This window comes from Bos grunniens, chromosome 4 (assembly GCF_055505025.1).
Source record: "Bos grunniens cultivar Pamir isolate PY7600 chromosome 4, Bosgru_T2T1.0, whole genome shotgun sequence".
Classification (NCBI taxonomy): domain Eukaryota; kingdom Metazoa; phylum Chordata; class Mammalia; order Artiodactyla; family Bovidae; genus Bos; species Bos grunniens.
Window position 1 is genome coordinate 74,868,961 of NC_141168.1, and position 13,847 is coordinate 74,882,807.

At 37.3% G+C, this 13,847-nt stretch overlaps 1 protein-coding gene across 2 annotated transcripts in view; it reads left to right on the forward strand.

Moving 5' to 3' along the window:
• Nucleotides 1-13,847, forward strand: part of ORC5 (origin recognition complex subunit 5) — a 91,479-nt gene that overhangs the window by 4,969 nt on the left and 72,663 nt on the right. For both annotated transcript variants that reach the window (XM_086397034.1, XM_086397035.1), the window contains exons 3-4: nucleotides 1,776-1,976; nucleotides 10,310-10,384. In XM_086397034.1, the coding sequence (XP_086253160.1) occupies nucleotides 1,776-1,976; nucleotides 10,310-10,384 (276 nt within the window). The remainder of the gene's footprint in view (nucleotides 1-1,775; nucleotides 1,977-10,309; nucleotides 10,385-13,847) is intronic.

A 13,847-nucleotide genomic window follows, 5' to 3' on the forward strand; every position in this document is an offset into this window, starting at 1 on the left:
TAAGAAAGCAGCTGTGGACAGTATCTATCTGAATGGACTTAGCTGTGTTCTCATACAGCTTTATATATCAAAAGACTGTTGTTTGCTATTCCTGGTCTCAACTTTAGCTCACAGTTTGTGTGTTTTGTGTGGCATACTGGAGTATTGACAGTTCTTGCTGTTTCTTACTTTGAACCCTGGGCATACACTGCTCCCTCTGCTTGGAATCACTTTCTTACACTCACTCTCTCCACCTGTCCTACCCTTGAGTGTGCATGGTCCTGGCTCAGGCATTTGTGTTTGTAAGTCCATGTAGGAGGTGTCCAAAAACAATGTATTTTGAATAAAAGCATGAAAATTTAATACAAAAGTTCCATATTTAAGGACTGTATTTCATTTTTTAATGTATCATGATTTTTGCTGCTAGTTGATCATTGTAGTAAATAATGATTATCACGACTTTTCATACAAATTTACAAAGAGACGTTTAGGATATGTTGCCGTTAAAGGCCATAGATGGCACACAGATAGCAGTAAGCAAGACAGTTACTCATAACAGAGATAGTGTGGACTCTAGTTCATAAAGGAGTGGGGGTAAAGGATGTTCAGAAAATGCTGGTGAAATTGTGCCTAGGTAAATATATTGTAGCCTTACTTATAGTGTTCCTCTGGAAAAGAAAATCTTTATTGTGTGAGATTTATAGAGCATCACTAAAACTGGTTATGTTGTTTAGTCGCTAAGTCGTGTCTGACTCTTTTGGGACCCCATGGACTGTAGCCTGCCAGGCTCCTCACTCCATGGAATTTTCCAGGCAAGAATACTGGAGTAGGTTGCCATTTCCTTAGTCAGGGGATCTTTTCAACCCAGGGATTGAACCTGCCTCTCCTGCATTGTCAGGTGGGTTCTTTACCACTGAGCCACCAGGGAAGACCACAAATAGTTACAGGTGCCATGCCTCTGAGCGATCAGTACTGCTTTGTGATTTCATTTTGAGAACAGACTATATATGTAAGTCTTTTGTTTCTTCATTGCTTCTGGAGTTAACTTCCATTTTGGTAGTTCTTTAAATGAAAAGTTCATTCTCAATCCTCACAGGTGGATTACTGTGGTTTCTAACTCTTAATTTTAATTAGCATTTTCTTAAATCTAGGTGTGTCCATCATTAAAAATATTATCTTAAAATTATAAATAAATTCTTACTAAGAATTTTAACATTTGCATGTCCTTGGGGTTCTTTTTATGAATTCTTTAGAAGAAATTACAAGTTTTCTTTGAATCCCTGTTGGAAACAAATGAAAACTCAAATAATTGAAGTGAGTTTAATGGAGGGACCGTTTTACAAAGGTTGAAGAAATGTTAAGGGAACCAGTAAGGGATGGTGATGTGCTGAGAGCCTGTAGCTCCCTCAGACTTAAATGGACCATCAGAAGGAAGTGTAAAGGCCCCAGCAAGAGGTCTAATCTGTGACAAGGGGCTGCCCATCTCGGCCTTTAGGAGAAGATGGGGCCTCTGTCAAGCTCTGGGCCACTGAGGGATGGGAGAGGGAGTCAAGGGAATACTCAGTTTTTTTCTCTCACCATTCTTCGTCTGTCTACTGGTTCTTCCCATTGACTGAATCCACTAGATCCAGAAAAACTGGAGTCTGAGCGATGCAGTCTGTAGTGGTCAACCTCGGGGGGCACAGAGCAGTTTGGAGAATGGTGGGGTACAGATTTAGAAGGGCAAACGGGATATCCAGCAAAGCCATTATTGTGTTTGTGTGTTTTGTATTTACACTTTTTGTTTTTGTTTTCAGCTTCCACATGTCTTTGTGAATTGTGTTGAGTGCTTTACCTTGAGACTGCTTTTGGAACAAATTTTAAACAAATTGAATCATCTTAGTTCTTCAGAGAGTGAATGTTCTACTCACATAACCTGTGAAATATTTAATGACTTTGTTCGCTTATTTAAACGAATAACTGAAGCTGAAAATCTCAAGGATCAGACTGTATATATTGTAAGTAATTTAATTTCATTATATCATCTCTTACTTGAAAACTGATCTATGAAATCAGTTTCCATTTTTTTTTTTTTTGAGATCTGTTAGGTACAGTGCATTGTATAAGGTGCTTATGTGATATAAAAACTGATATATTTCTTTTTTTAAACTGAGGTATAGTTTTTCAATTGAGGTATGTATAGTTGATGTGCAATATAATATATGTTTCAGGTGTACAGTGTAGTACACCTGAAACATTGATTCGGACAAGGAGGCCTGGCGTGCTGCGATTCATGGGGTCGCAAGGAGTTGGGCACAACTGAGCGATTGAATTGAACTGACTCCATTTATAGTTATTATAAAACATTCACTATATTTTCTGTGCTCTACAATGTATCCTTGTAGCTTATTTATTTTATATGTAGTAGTTTGTACCTCTTAATCTTCTGCCCTTATGTTGCCCCTTCCTCATTCCCTGTGCCCACTGGTAACCATTGGTTTGTTTTCTATGTCTATGAGTCTATAGATGTAGTTCTTATCTAAAGGGAGCTTCAGTTTTAGTAGAAGAGTTATGATATACTCATATATGACTACATGTAGAATGTGATTAGTGATAACATTGATAGGCAAAGCACTGATCCAGGTACATCTGGTACAGCCTTATAAGGTGATAACATCTGAGATGGAGCTAAAAATATGATTAGGGTGTTAGTAGAAAGAAAATAAAGAAGAGAAATTTCAGATGGAGGGAATTAGGCAAAGGCATGTAGATGGGAATGGAGCCTAGGGAATACCAAATACTCTGGTCTTTGTGGGTTATAAAATATGAGGGAAGACAAAGAAGATTAGAAAAGTGGGAGGGGTAGATCATGGAGTGTCTTGAAAACCATACTAATGTGCCTTATTTCGTTCCTATTCAGTGAGAGGAAGATGTAGAGCAACAAACATGCTTTAGGAAAATTGCTCTGAAGGCATGTTGAATAGATAGATTGGAGGGAATTGAAAGACGTAGGCTAGACTCTTTTGAGGCTCTTGTAACTGTTTTCATTAGAGGCAGTTTGGGCCTGGATTAGAGTTGGGGTAGAAAATGCAGAAAAGAATAAATGTAAGAGACAGCAAAGGTCAAATTTGTCAATTGTGTATGGGGTACGTCTGGGGAAGATGAATCATTTGATTTTAGATTGACTTAGTTTGAGTTTAACTTGTTACATCAATTTGAAAATAATTAGCAGACAACTGAAAGTATATAATGTGCTTTATGTTAGTGAATTTTTTATAATACTTTAATCTTACTTTAAAAATGATTATCTCTGAAATTGAAATTAAATTTTAATATAATACCGTTTCATAGCAGCTAAGTTATAAACTCATTGAAAGGACTAAGTTTTATGCCTTCTTACATCTTCTTAAATGTATAAAACAGTTCCTTCCACTTTTTAATTTTGTTCATTTATTTATGCAAATATCCCAGGCACTGTTTTAGATACTGGAGATAGAACAGGGACAAAAGAGTCTTCGCCCACTTGGGGCTTATAATCTAATTGGAAAAGGTAGATAATAAGCAAGTTAATATGTAGTATGTTGGATGTGGTACATTAGAGTAAGGCAGAATCAGCTGTGGGGGTGGGGGGTGGGGGGAATAGTTATTTTCTAAGTGAGAAGGGCAGAGAAGATCTCACTGAGATAATGATAACAGACCTGAAACTGGACGGAAGTAAGGGGCAAGCCATGAAAATATCTTAAAAAAAAAAGGAGTATTCCAAGCAGAGAGATTTATGTGAGCATACAGAGATTGGAGTATCAAGAAGGCCATTTTGGCTGGATTAGTTAAGTAAGAGGGGAGAGGGGTAATGCTGAGAAAGAAAAAGTACAAGATAGAAGCATGCAGACTAGTGTTATGGGTTGATTTGTTTCCTCCGAGAAGTTGTTGAAGTTTCCTCCAAAAAGTATGTTGAAGTTCTAGCCCCTAGAACCTCAAAATATGACCTTATTTGTAAATGAGATCATTGTGGTTCTAGTTAAATTGAGGTCATACTAGAAGATTGGGCCCCTCATCCAATATGACTGATGTCCTAGTGAAAAAGAAGAAATGTAGAGACAGGCATGCACACAGGGAGAATGCCACATACTTTAGTATGTTGCCACAAGGCAAGGAATTATCAGGAGCTAGAAGAGAGACCTGATACACCTCCTTCTCTAGCACCTTCACAGAAAGCATGGCCTTGCTTGATCTGATAGTTACAGCCTCCACAACTGTGAGATAATAAGTTTCTCTTAAACCACTCTGTTTGCCTTATTTTGTTATGGCAGCCCTAGGAAACTGATACAACTAGTTACGAAGTTTTTGTGCAGCTGAAGGAATGACCTTGTCATGATCTGAGTGAAGAAAACTACAGCAGGTGGGGTCTTGCTGGGGGGAAAAGTCCTGAGGAATTTGGTTTTGGGCATGTAAAGTCCAAGTAGAGATGTTGAGTTGGCACTTGAACACTTGGTGTCTGAGGTCAAAAGAGGTCCAACATGGAAATACCATTTTGGGTTTCTGAGCATGTACTTGAAGCTGCAAGATAGGATTAGGTCACCAGCAGAGTTAGAAAAGTGTTGAGTCCAGTGACTGAGTACTGTGGTGTTCCAGTATTGAGTTAGTGAAGAAATTAGGAGACAGAAGGTATCATTGATGTACAAATAAAACTTAGATAGTGAATAGTCTTGGAAGTCTCTCTAGGCTTCTCCTTTCTTGGACCTTTGACTAGAAAAAGTAGGCTTTTCTATTATTTTCTCCCATTCTGAAGGCTGTCTTTTCACCTTGCTAATAGTTTCCTTTGATGTGCAGAAGCTTTTAAGTTTAATTAGGTCCCATTTGTTTATTTTTGCTTTTATTTCCAATATTCTGGGAGGTGGGTCATAGAGGATCCTGCTGTGATGTATGTCAGAGAGTGTTTTGCCTATGTTCTCCTCTAGGAGTTTTATAGTTTCTGGTCTTATGTTGAGATCTTTAATCCATTTTGAGTTTATTTTTGTATATGGTGTTAGAAAGTGTTCTAGTTTCATTCTTTTACAAGTGGTTGACCAGATTTCCCAGCACCACTTGTTAAAGAGATTGTCTTTAATCCACTGTATATTCTTGCTTCCTTTGTCAAAGATAAGGTGTCCATATGTGCATGGATTTATCTCTGGGCTTTCTATTTTGTTCCATTGATCTATATTTCTGTCTTTGTGCCAGTACCATACTGTCTTGATAACTGTGGCTTTGTAGTAGAGCCTGAAATCAGGTAGGTTGATTCCTCCAGTTCCATTTTTCTTTCTCAAGATCGCTTTGGCTATTCGAGGTTTTTTGTATTTCCATACAAATTGTGAAATTATTTGTTCTAGCTCTGTGAAGAATACTGTTGGTAGCTTGATAGGGATTGCATTGAATCTATAAATTGCTTTGGGTAGTATACTCATTTTCACTATATTGATTCTTCCAATCCATGAACATGGTATATTTCTCCATCTATTAGTGTCCTCTTTGATTTCTTTCACCAGTGTTTTATAGTTTTCTGTATATAGGTCTTTAGTTTCTTTAGGTAGATATATTCCTAAGTATTTTATTCTTTTCGTTGCAATGGTGAATGGAATTGTTTCCTTAATTTCTCTTTCTGTTTTCTCATTATTAGTGTATAGGAATGCAAGGGATTTCTGTGTGTTGATTTTATATCCTGCAACTTTACTGTAGTCATTGATTAGTTCTAGTAATTTTCTGGTGGAGTCTTTAGGGTTTTCTATGTAGAGGATCATGTCATCTGCAAATAGTGAGAGTTTTACTTCTTCTTTTCCAATTTGGATTCCTTTTATTTCTTTTTCTGCTCTGATTGCTGTGGCCAAAACTTCCAAAACTATGTTGAATAGTAATGGTGAAAGTGGGCACCCTTGTCTTGTTCCTGACTTTAGAGGAAATGCTTTCAATTTTTCACCATTGAGGATAATGTTTGCTGTGGGTTTGTCATATATAGCTTTTATTATGTTGAGGTATGTTCCTTCTATTCCTGCTTTCTGGAGAGTTTTTATCATAAATGGGTGTTGAATTTTGTCAAAGGCTTTCTCTGCATCTATTGAGATAATCATATGGTTTTTGTTTTTCAATTTGTTAATGTGGCGTATTACATTGATTGATTTGCGGATATTGAAGAATCCTTGCATCCCTGGGATAAAGCCCACTTGGTCATGGTGTATGATCTTTTTAATGTGTTGTTGGATTCTGATTGCTAGAATTTTGTTTAGGATTTTTGCATCTATGTTCATCAGTGATATTGGCCTGTAGTTTTCTTTTTTTGTGGCATCTTTGTCAGGTTTTGGTATTAGGGTGATGGTGGCCTCATAGAATGAGTTTGGAAGTTTACCTTCCTCTGCAATTTTTTGGAAGAGTTTGAGCAGGATAGGTGTTAGCTCTTCTCTAAATTTTTGGTAGAATTCAGCTGTGAAGCCGTCTGGACCTGGGCTTTTGTTTGCTGGAAGATTTTTGATTACAGTTTCAATTTCCGTGCTTGTGATGGGTCTGTTAAGGTTTTCTATTTCTTCCTGGTCGAGTTTTGGAAAGTTGTACTTTTCTAAGAATTTGTCCATTTCTTCCTCGTTGTCCATTTTATTGGCATATAATTGTTGATAATAGTCTCTTATGATCCTTTGTATTTCTATGTTGTCTGTTGTGATCTCTCCACTGTCATTTCTAATTTTATTGATTTGATTTTTCTCCCTTTGTTTCTTGATGAGTCTGGCTAATGGTTTGTCAATTTTATTTATCCTTTCAAAGAACCAGCTTTTGGCTTTGTTGATTTTTGCTATGGTCTCTTTTGTTTCTTTTGCATTTATTTCTGCTCTAGTTTTTAAGATTTCTTTCCTTCTACTAACCCTGGGGTTCTTCATTTCTTCCTTTTCTAGTTGCTTTAGGTGTAGAGTTAGGTTATTTATTTGACTTTTTTCTTGTTTCTTGAGGTGTGCCTGTATTGCTATGCACTTTCCCCTTAGGACTGCTTTTATATATAGCAGAAAATAATAGCAAATGAAGCAACCGACAAACAACTAATCTCAAAAATATACAAGCAACTCCTACAGCTCAACTCCAGAAAAATAAATGACCCAATCAAAAAATGGGCCAAAGATCTAAATAGACATTTCTCCAAAGAAGACATACAGATGGCTAACAAACACTTGAAAAGATGCTCAACATCACTCATTATCAGAGAAATGCAAATCAAAACCACTATGAGGTACCATTTCACACCAGTCAGAATGGCTGCAATCCAAAAGTCTACAAATAATAAATGCTGGAGAGGGTGTGGAGAAAAGGGAACCCTCTTACACTGTTGGTGGGAATGCAAACTAGTACAGCCACTATGGAGAACAGTGTGGAGATTCCTTAAAAAACTGGAAATAGAACTGCCTTATGATCCAGCAATCCCACTGCTGGGCATACACACTGAGGAAACCAGAAGGGAAAGAGACACGTGTACCCCAATGTTCATCGCAGCACTGTTTATAATAGCCAGGACATGGAAGCAACCTAGATGTCCATCAGCAGATGAATGGATAAGAAAGCAGTGGTACATATACACAATGGAGTATTACTCAGCCATTAAAAAGAATACATTTGAATCAGTTCTAATGAGGTGGATGAAACTGGAGCCTATTATACAGAGTGAAGTAAGCCAGAAGGAAAAACATAAATACAGTATACTAACGCATATATATGGAATTTAGAAAGATGGTAACGATAACCCTGTATACGAGACAGCAAAAGAGACACTGATGTATAGAACAGTCTTATGGACTCTGTGGGAGAGGGAGAGGGTGGGAAGATTTGGGAGAATGGCATTGAAACACGTGAAATGTCATGTATGAAACGAGATGCCAGTCCAGGTTCAGTGCACGATGCTGGATGCTTGGGGCTGGTGCGCTGGGATGGCCCAGGGGGATAGTATGGGGAGGGGGGAGGGAGGAGGGTTCAGGATGGGGAGCCATGTGTATACCTGAAATTTAAAAATGTTTAAAAAAAAAAAGAAAAAAAAAATCTGTAGAACAGAGAATTTTTAGGATATTGAAACTGTTCCATGTGATACTGTATGAGTGCATATATGTCACTGTGCATTTTTGTAAATCCATAAAATGTACAACATGCAGAGTGAACACTAAAAATAAACTGTAGATTCTGGATAATAAAAAAAAAAAGTAAAAAAAAAAAAAAAAAAAAAAGAAAAGAAAAAGTAGGCTTTTGTTGGAGTGCTTTTGGTCTCTTCTCCTTGGCCTTTCTGTGTTGTAGGCTTCTTCAGCTCTACACATGAGGCAAGAAAATAACTTAGACAATTCACCCTCCGAAGTGAGTTGTCATTCTTCTGGTCCTGAGGTCCCTAGCTAGTTTGCCTTCTTTCCACCTTTCAGAGCCTTATTTGTTTTGTGTGTAATACTCAAGATTCTTAATTTAACTTAGGAGGAATAGGAAAAAGTACATCTGCTCCATCTTAGAGTAAGTACATAGTAAAGAATTAACAACTGCTAGAATAGTTTGGCACCATTACCTTGATTTATGCTAAGGCTACTTAAATTTAACCCACAGTTGCTTCTTTTTAACATTAGTACAAATATCACCATGGTAGAAGAAGGCATATAAAATTTTAGTATTATTATGAAAATAGTTTTGACCTCACCAACCTCCTGATAGAGGATCAGAAACAGCACACCCCCCTGCCCTCACCTTAAAGGGGCCTACAGATCACACTTCAAAAGCCAGTGATACAGAATATAAGTTGATCTTTCACTGGGTAGGATAGGCGACAAGATCATTGGAGGAGAGAGGGATTTAAGAAAATAAATAGTCTACCATATCAGAAGGAAGTCATTTATGTAGATTTTTAAATATGCAAAAAATATAGGAGTTATGTTAGAAACATGATAGTCAGAAATTGTAACATTTAAAGAACAAGGAGGAAAGACCCCAGAGTGTTGGATAACTCCAACAGGTAGAGTTTCAAAGCTGTGTCTTCAGGGAGGAGGAGGGATCAATATTCTGTGAGGAGCCATGAGGAATCAGTAGGACCCAACTCCTTTTTCAGGCCTCATGGATCAGTGTAGGCATTCAGTGTTGTTTGTTAGATGACTAAACATTAAAGGTGAAAAAGTTTCTAGGTGTTTAGTGTAGAACATTTAGAGTAATTTTGTAGAATATGCAGTTATTTAATATATGAATTGGTAAGCTTCAGCACTTAGGAAATAATGCAGAAAGATGTTTGAGAATGTTTTCTAGTTAGTAAACATCCTTACAAATCAAGTCTATTAGATTACTTTCATGTAAATTACTTTTAAAAATGTTTGAATTTGAATTAAAATTTTAACTTCTTTGAGTATTAGTTATTTGATAATTGCTTTTAAAGAAGTATCATTTATTAAAATACTATCAAACCATTAATTACAATGGGTTAATTATATTAAGTTAGAAGAATGAACTATTACTGCTTCAGCTTTGTGTTTTGAATTAAAATGGGCATACAAATGGACCAATTTATTTGAATTAATCTGTGTGCTGTATTAGAGAGTTTTAAATGGAAATTGATGGGAAAATTGCATATTGAGAATACATAGTTGAGAAACTAATTTGTTTCTTTTTAGCAGTAAATAACTTTAGCTTTATTTTGTCTAAATGAATTAGGAATGAAATATCTTAAGTTGATAACTCTCGTACATTGTTTCAAGCTGCCTATTAATCAGCAAAACAGATATAAAACATTTTGGATTATTCAAGGAAATAATATTATATTTTCTGAATTTTAATTTTATTCCTAATGTAAATGATTATAATTATAATCCCAGTAGTATTATCATAACACTGAACAAAAATTTAATCTTTCTTCACATGTTTGGTTTTCTAGCTAAAGGGTTTAGCATGCATTTACAAAGTTCAAGCAAGTAAAGTTTTACATATTGAAATTTAGAATTTTCTTCTATCTCTCGGGTCAGAAAGCTTTGTAATTATTGGTATGTGGTAGACATTTATCTTTTATTAAGTGACATAAAAATGCATGTAGTTTTATTTCCTGTATACTTATAAGAAAAGGTCCTTAACATCCTAATTCACTGTCTTTTTGATAGTTTATCTTTAAAACCTTTTTAAGTGTAATTATGACTTATTCTCTAAAATTTGGGTTAAAACATGTTAGTAGACTTATTGACCTATTTGAAATGTCTTCCATAAATTTTAATACTCTTTAAAATATTAATTCATGTCACATTTTTTAACATGGAAGGTTCAAATCTTGAATTATGTAAATGTTTTGTGAAAGGACTTTTAAAATTGATTTTGACACTGTGGTTTTTTAAACAAGGTTCTGGATAAAGCCGAGTATCTAAGAGATATGGAAGCAAACCTTTTACCTGGATTTCTTAGATTACAAGAATTGGTAAGTGATGTGTGAATCTTTTTCCCCTATGGCCTAATCAGTAGATATGTGTTGTCAGTTTTTTCTTTTTGCCTATTGGATAGCTGAGAAATAATCTCTTAATATAAATTTGATATGCATTTCTCTATTATGAGTGAAGTTGAAGATTTTTTCAAAGTTTAATTGATTTGTACTTTGATCACACTTATTCTTCAGTTATTTAGCTTTTATTTTTGATTGTGAAGTGGCTAATACTACTTTCTGTTAAAAGAATTTAGGTGTTTACTAGAATAAATGGTGGGAAAGGGCTAGACTTTGAACTGTCTGCAAGAATTTTAAAATTTTCTTTTCAGAAATATAAAATAGAATGATAGGTCTGCTCTGGATCATCTGACATTCTGTCTCATGGCCACTCAGTTATTGGAACCAACTTTGTGTTTCAACTTAAAATCGTGTTGTCACTGAATAATATTAATTCTAATTGTCATGGTTTCATAAGAAAAGAAAGGGATAAATTTACTGTGTATCAACATACGTGTCAGGCGAAAAACAAGTAATAATACAATGGCAACAACAGATAGTAGTTTATAGTAGTTTGAGTAAAGGAAATCGGTGAGAGAGTTCAGTTTTCACCAATATCGTTGGTATAGGAATACTAAACTCAAAAGGCTATTTCCTGTTAGTACCATATTGATGAAGTGAACAAAGATTTAGTTTAAGCAAAACAGTAATGTTCATCATATTCAAATAATGTTAATTTAAGTTTTATTGGCTTTATAGTCTTCTATTTAACTTATAAATTAAAAGATTGGTTTTATAACTTTATAAGTACCTTGAACATAAGTAGTTTATACCTACTTATTTTTATGTCTCTATTATTTAAGTATAATATTAAGGGACATTATAATAAAAATTATTGGTTGGGGCATAAACTTGGATTACTGTAATATTGAATGGTTTGCCTTGGAAATGAACAGATTATTCTGTTGTTTTTGAGATTGCATCCAAGTACTACAATTTGGACTCTTTTGTTGACTATGATGGCTACTCCATTTCTTCTCAGGGATTCTTGCCCACAGTAGTAGATATAATGGTCATCTGAGTTAAGTTCACCTATTCCAGTCCATTTTAGTTCACTGATTTCTAAAATGTAGATGTTCACTCTTGCCATCTCCTGTTTGACCATTTCCAACTTGCCTTGATTCATGGACCTAACATTCCAGGTTTCTATGCAGTATTGTTCTTTACAGCATCAGACTTTACTTCCATCACCAGTCACATCCACAACTGGATGTTGTTTTAGCTTTGGCTCTGTCTCTTCATTCTTTCTGAACTTATTTCTCTACTGATCTCCAGTAGTGCCGGAGCCAGCCGGCAAAGTCGATCAGGTCCCGAGAACGTGCACGGCGTGGCTGAGAAAGAATACTACAGCAAAGAATACTACAACAAAGATGGGGTCCAGAGTTTCAGACACGGCTCCACAAAGGGAAGTGGTCTGACCACGACTTTATTCAGCATCTTATATTTATACAGGAGAGCGTGAGAAAGACAAGACAGTTAACTTTTTTCTTGGTTGACCTATACATCTTACAAAAAGTCACAAGAAATCTTGAGAGCATGGGAATGGCACCCTGTTATTATTTCTTACACCAGATAACATTTCCCTGTGCGTGAGAAGTTTGTCCAGAACTCCAGGTGTCTGCAGTAAATAATCGCCTAATCTCTGGGGTGGCGGGACAGAGAGCCATGTTTGTAAGCAAACCCTCAAGGACTGAGGCAGCTCCCAGAGCTGTGTCCTTCAGACAAAGGACCCCATTCTCACGGGCAGCTCCCTGCATAGTAGCATATTGGACACCTACCGACCTGGGGAGTTCATCTTTCAGTGTCCTATCTTTTTGCCTTTTTGTACTGTCCATGGGGTTCTCAAGGCAAGAATAATAAGTGGTTTGCCATTCCCTTCTCCAGTGGACCACATTTTGTCAGAACTCTCCATCACGACCTGTCTGTCTTGGGTGGCCCTACAAGGCATGGCTCCTCATAGTTTCATTGAGTTAGACAGGGCTGTGGTCCATGAGATCAGTTTGATTAGTTTTCTGTGATTGTGATTTTAATTCTCTTGGCTCTCTGATGGATAAGGATAAGAAGCTTATGGAAGCTCCCTAATGGGATAGACTGACTGAGGGGAAACTAGGTCTTGTTCTGATGAGCGGGGCCGTGCTCAGTAAATCTTTAACCCAAATTTCTGTTGATAGGCAGGGCTGTGTTCCCTCCCTGTTGTTTGACCTGAGGCCAAACTATAGTGGAGGTAATGAAGATAATGGCGACCTCCTTCAAAAGGTCCCATGCATGCACTGCTGCACTGCATACCCCCAACCCTGCAGCAGGCCACCGCCAACCCATGCCTCTGCTGGTGACTCCTGGACACTCACGGGCAAGTCTGTGTCAGTCTCTTTTGCAGTCACTGGTCCTTTCTCCTGGGTCCTGGTGCACACAAGGTTTTCTTTGTGCTCTCTAAGAGTCTGTTTCCCCAGCCCTATTAAGTTCTGATGGCTGAGGGCTTATGTCATACCCAGGTCTGCTGCACCCAGAGCCCCTGCCTCTGAGGCAGGCCACTGCTGACCGTACCTCTGCAGAAGATGCTCAAACACAGTTCTGGCTCAATCTCTGTGGAGTCTCTGGGTCCTGGTGCACACAAGGTTTGTTTGAACCCTCTGATTGTCTCTGGCGGGTATGGGGTTTGATTCTGAATGCAGTTTCGCCCCTCTGACTGTCTTGCTGGGGCTTCTCCTTTGTCCTTGGATGTGGGGTATCTTTTTGTGGTCGGATCCAACATTTTCCAGTCGATGGTTGTTCAGCAGCGAGTTGTAATTTTGGCATTCTCACAGGAGAAGATGAGTGTACCTCCTTCTACTCCACCATCTTCCTCCACCACATCGTTCTGCTCCTTGTTGCCGGTGAGCTGGAGTTTGCTGCTCCTGAGAAATCAGTATGCGGGTCAAGAAGCAACAGTTAGAATTGGACATGGAACAGCAGACTGGTTCCAAATCAGGAAAGGAGTACATCAAGGCTGTATATTGTCACCCTGCTTATTTAACTTATATGCAGAGTACATCATAAGAAATGCCAGGCTGAATGAAGCACAAGCTGGAATCAAGATTGCCAGGAGAAATATCAATAACATCAGATACGCAGATGACACCACCCTTATGGCAGAAAGTGAAGAACTAAAGAGCCTCTTGATGAAAGAGGAGAGTGAAAAAGTTGGCTTAAAACTCAACATTCACAAAACTAAGATCCTGGCATCCAGTCCCATCACTTCATGGGAAATAGATGGGGAAATAATGGAAACAGTGAGACACTTTATTTTTTGGAGCTCCAGGATCACTGTGGGTGGTGACTGCAGTCATGAAATTAAAAGATGCTTGCTCCTTGAAAGAAAAGCTATGACCAACCTAGACAGCATATTAAAAAACAGAGACGTTAC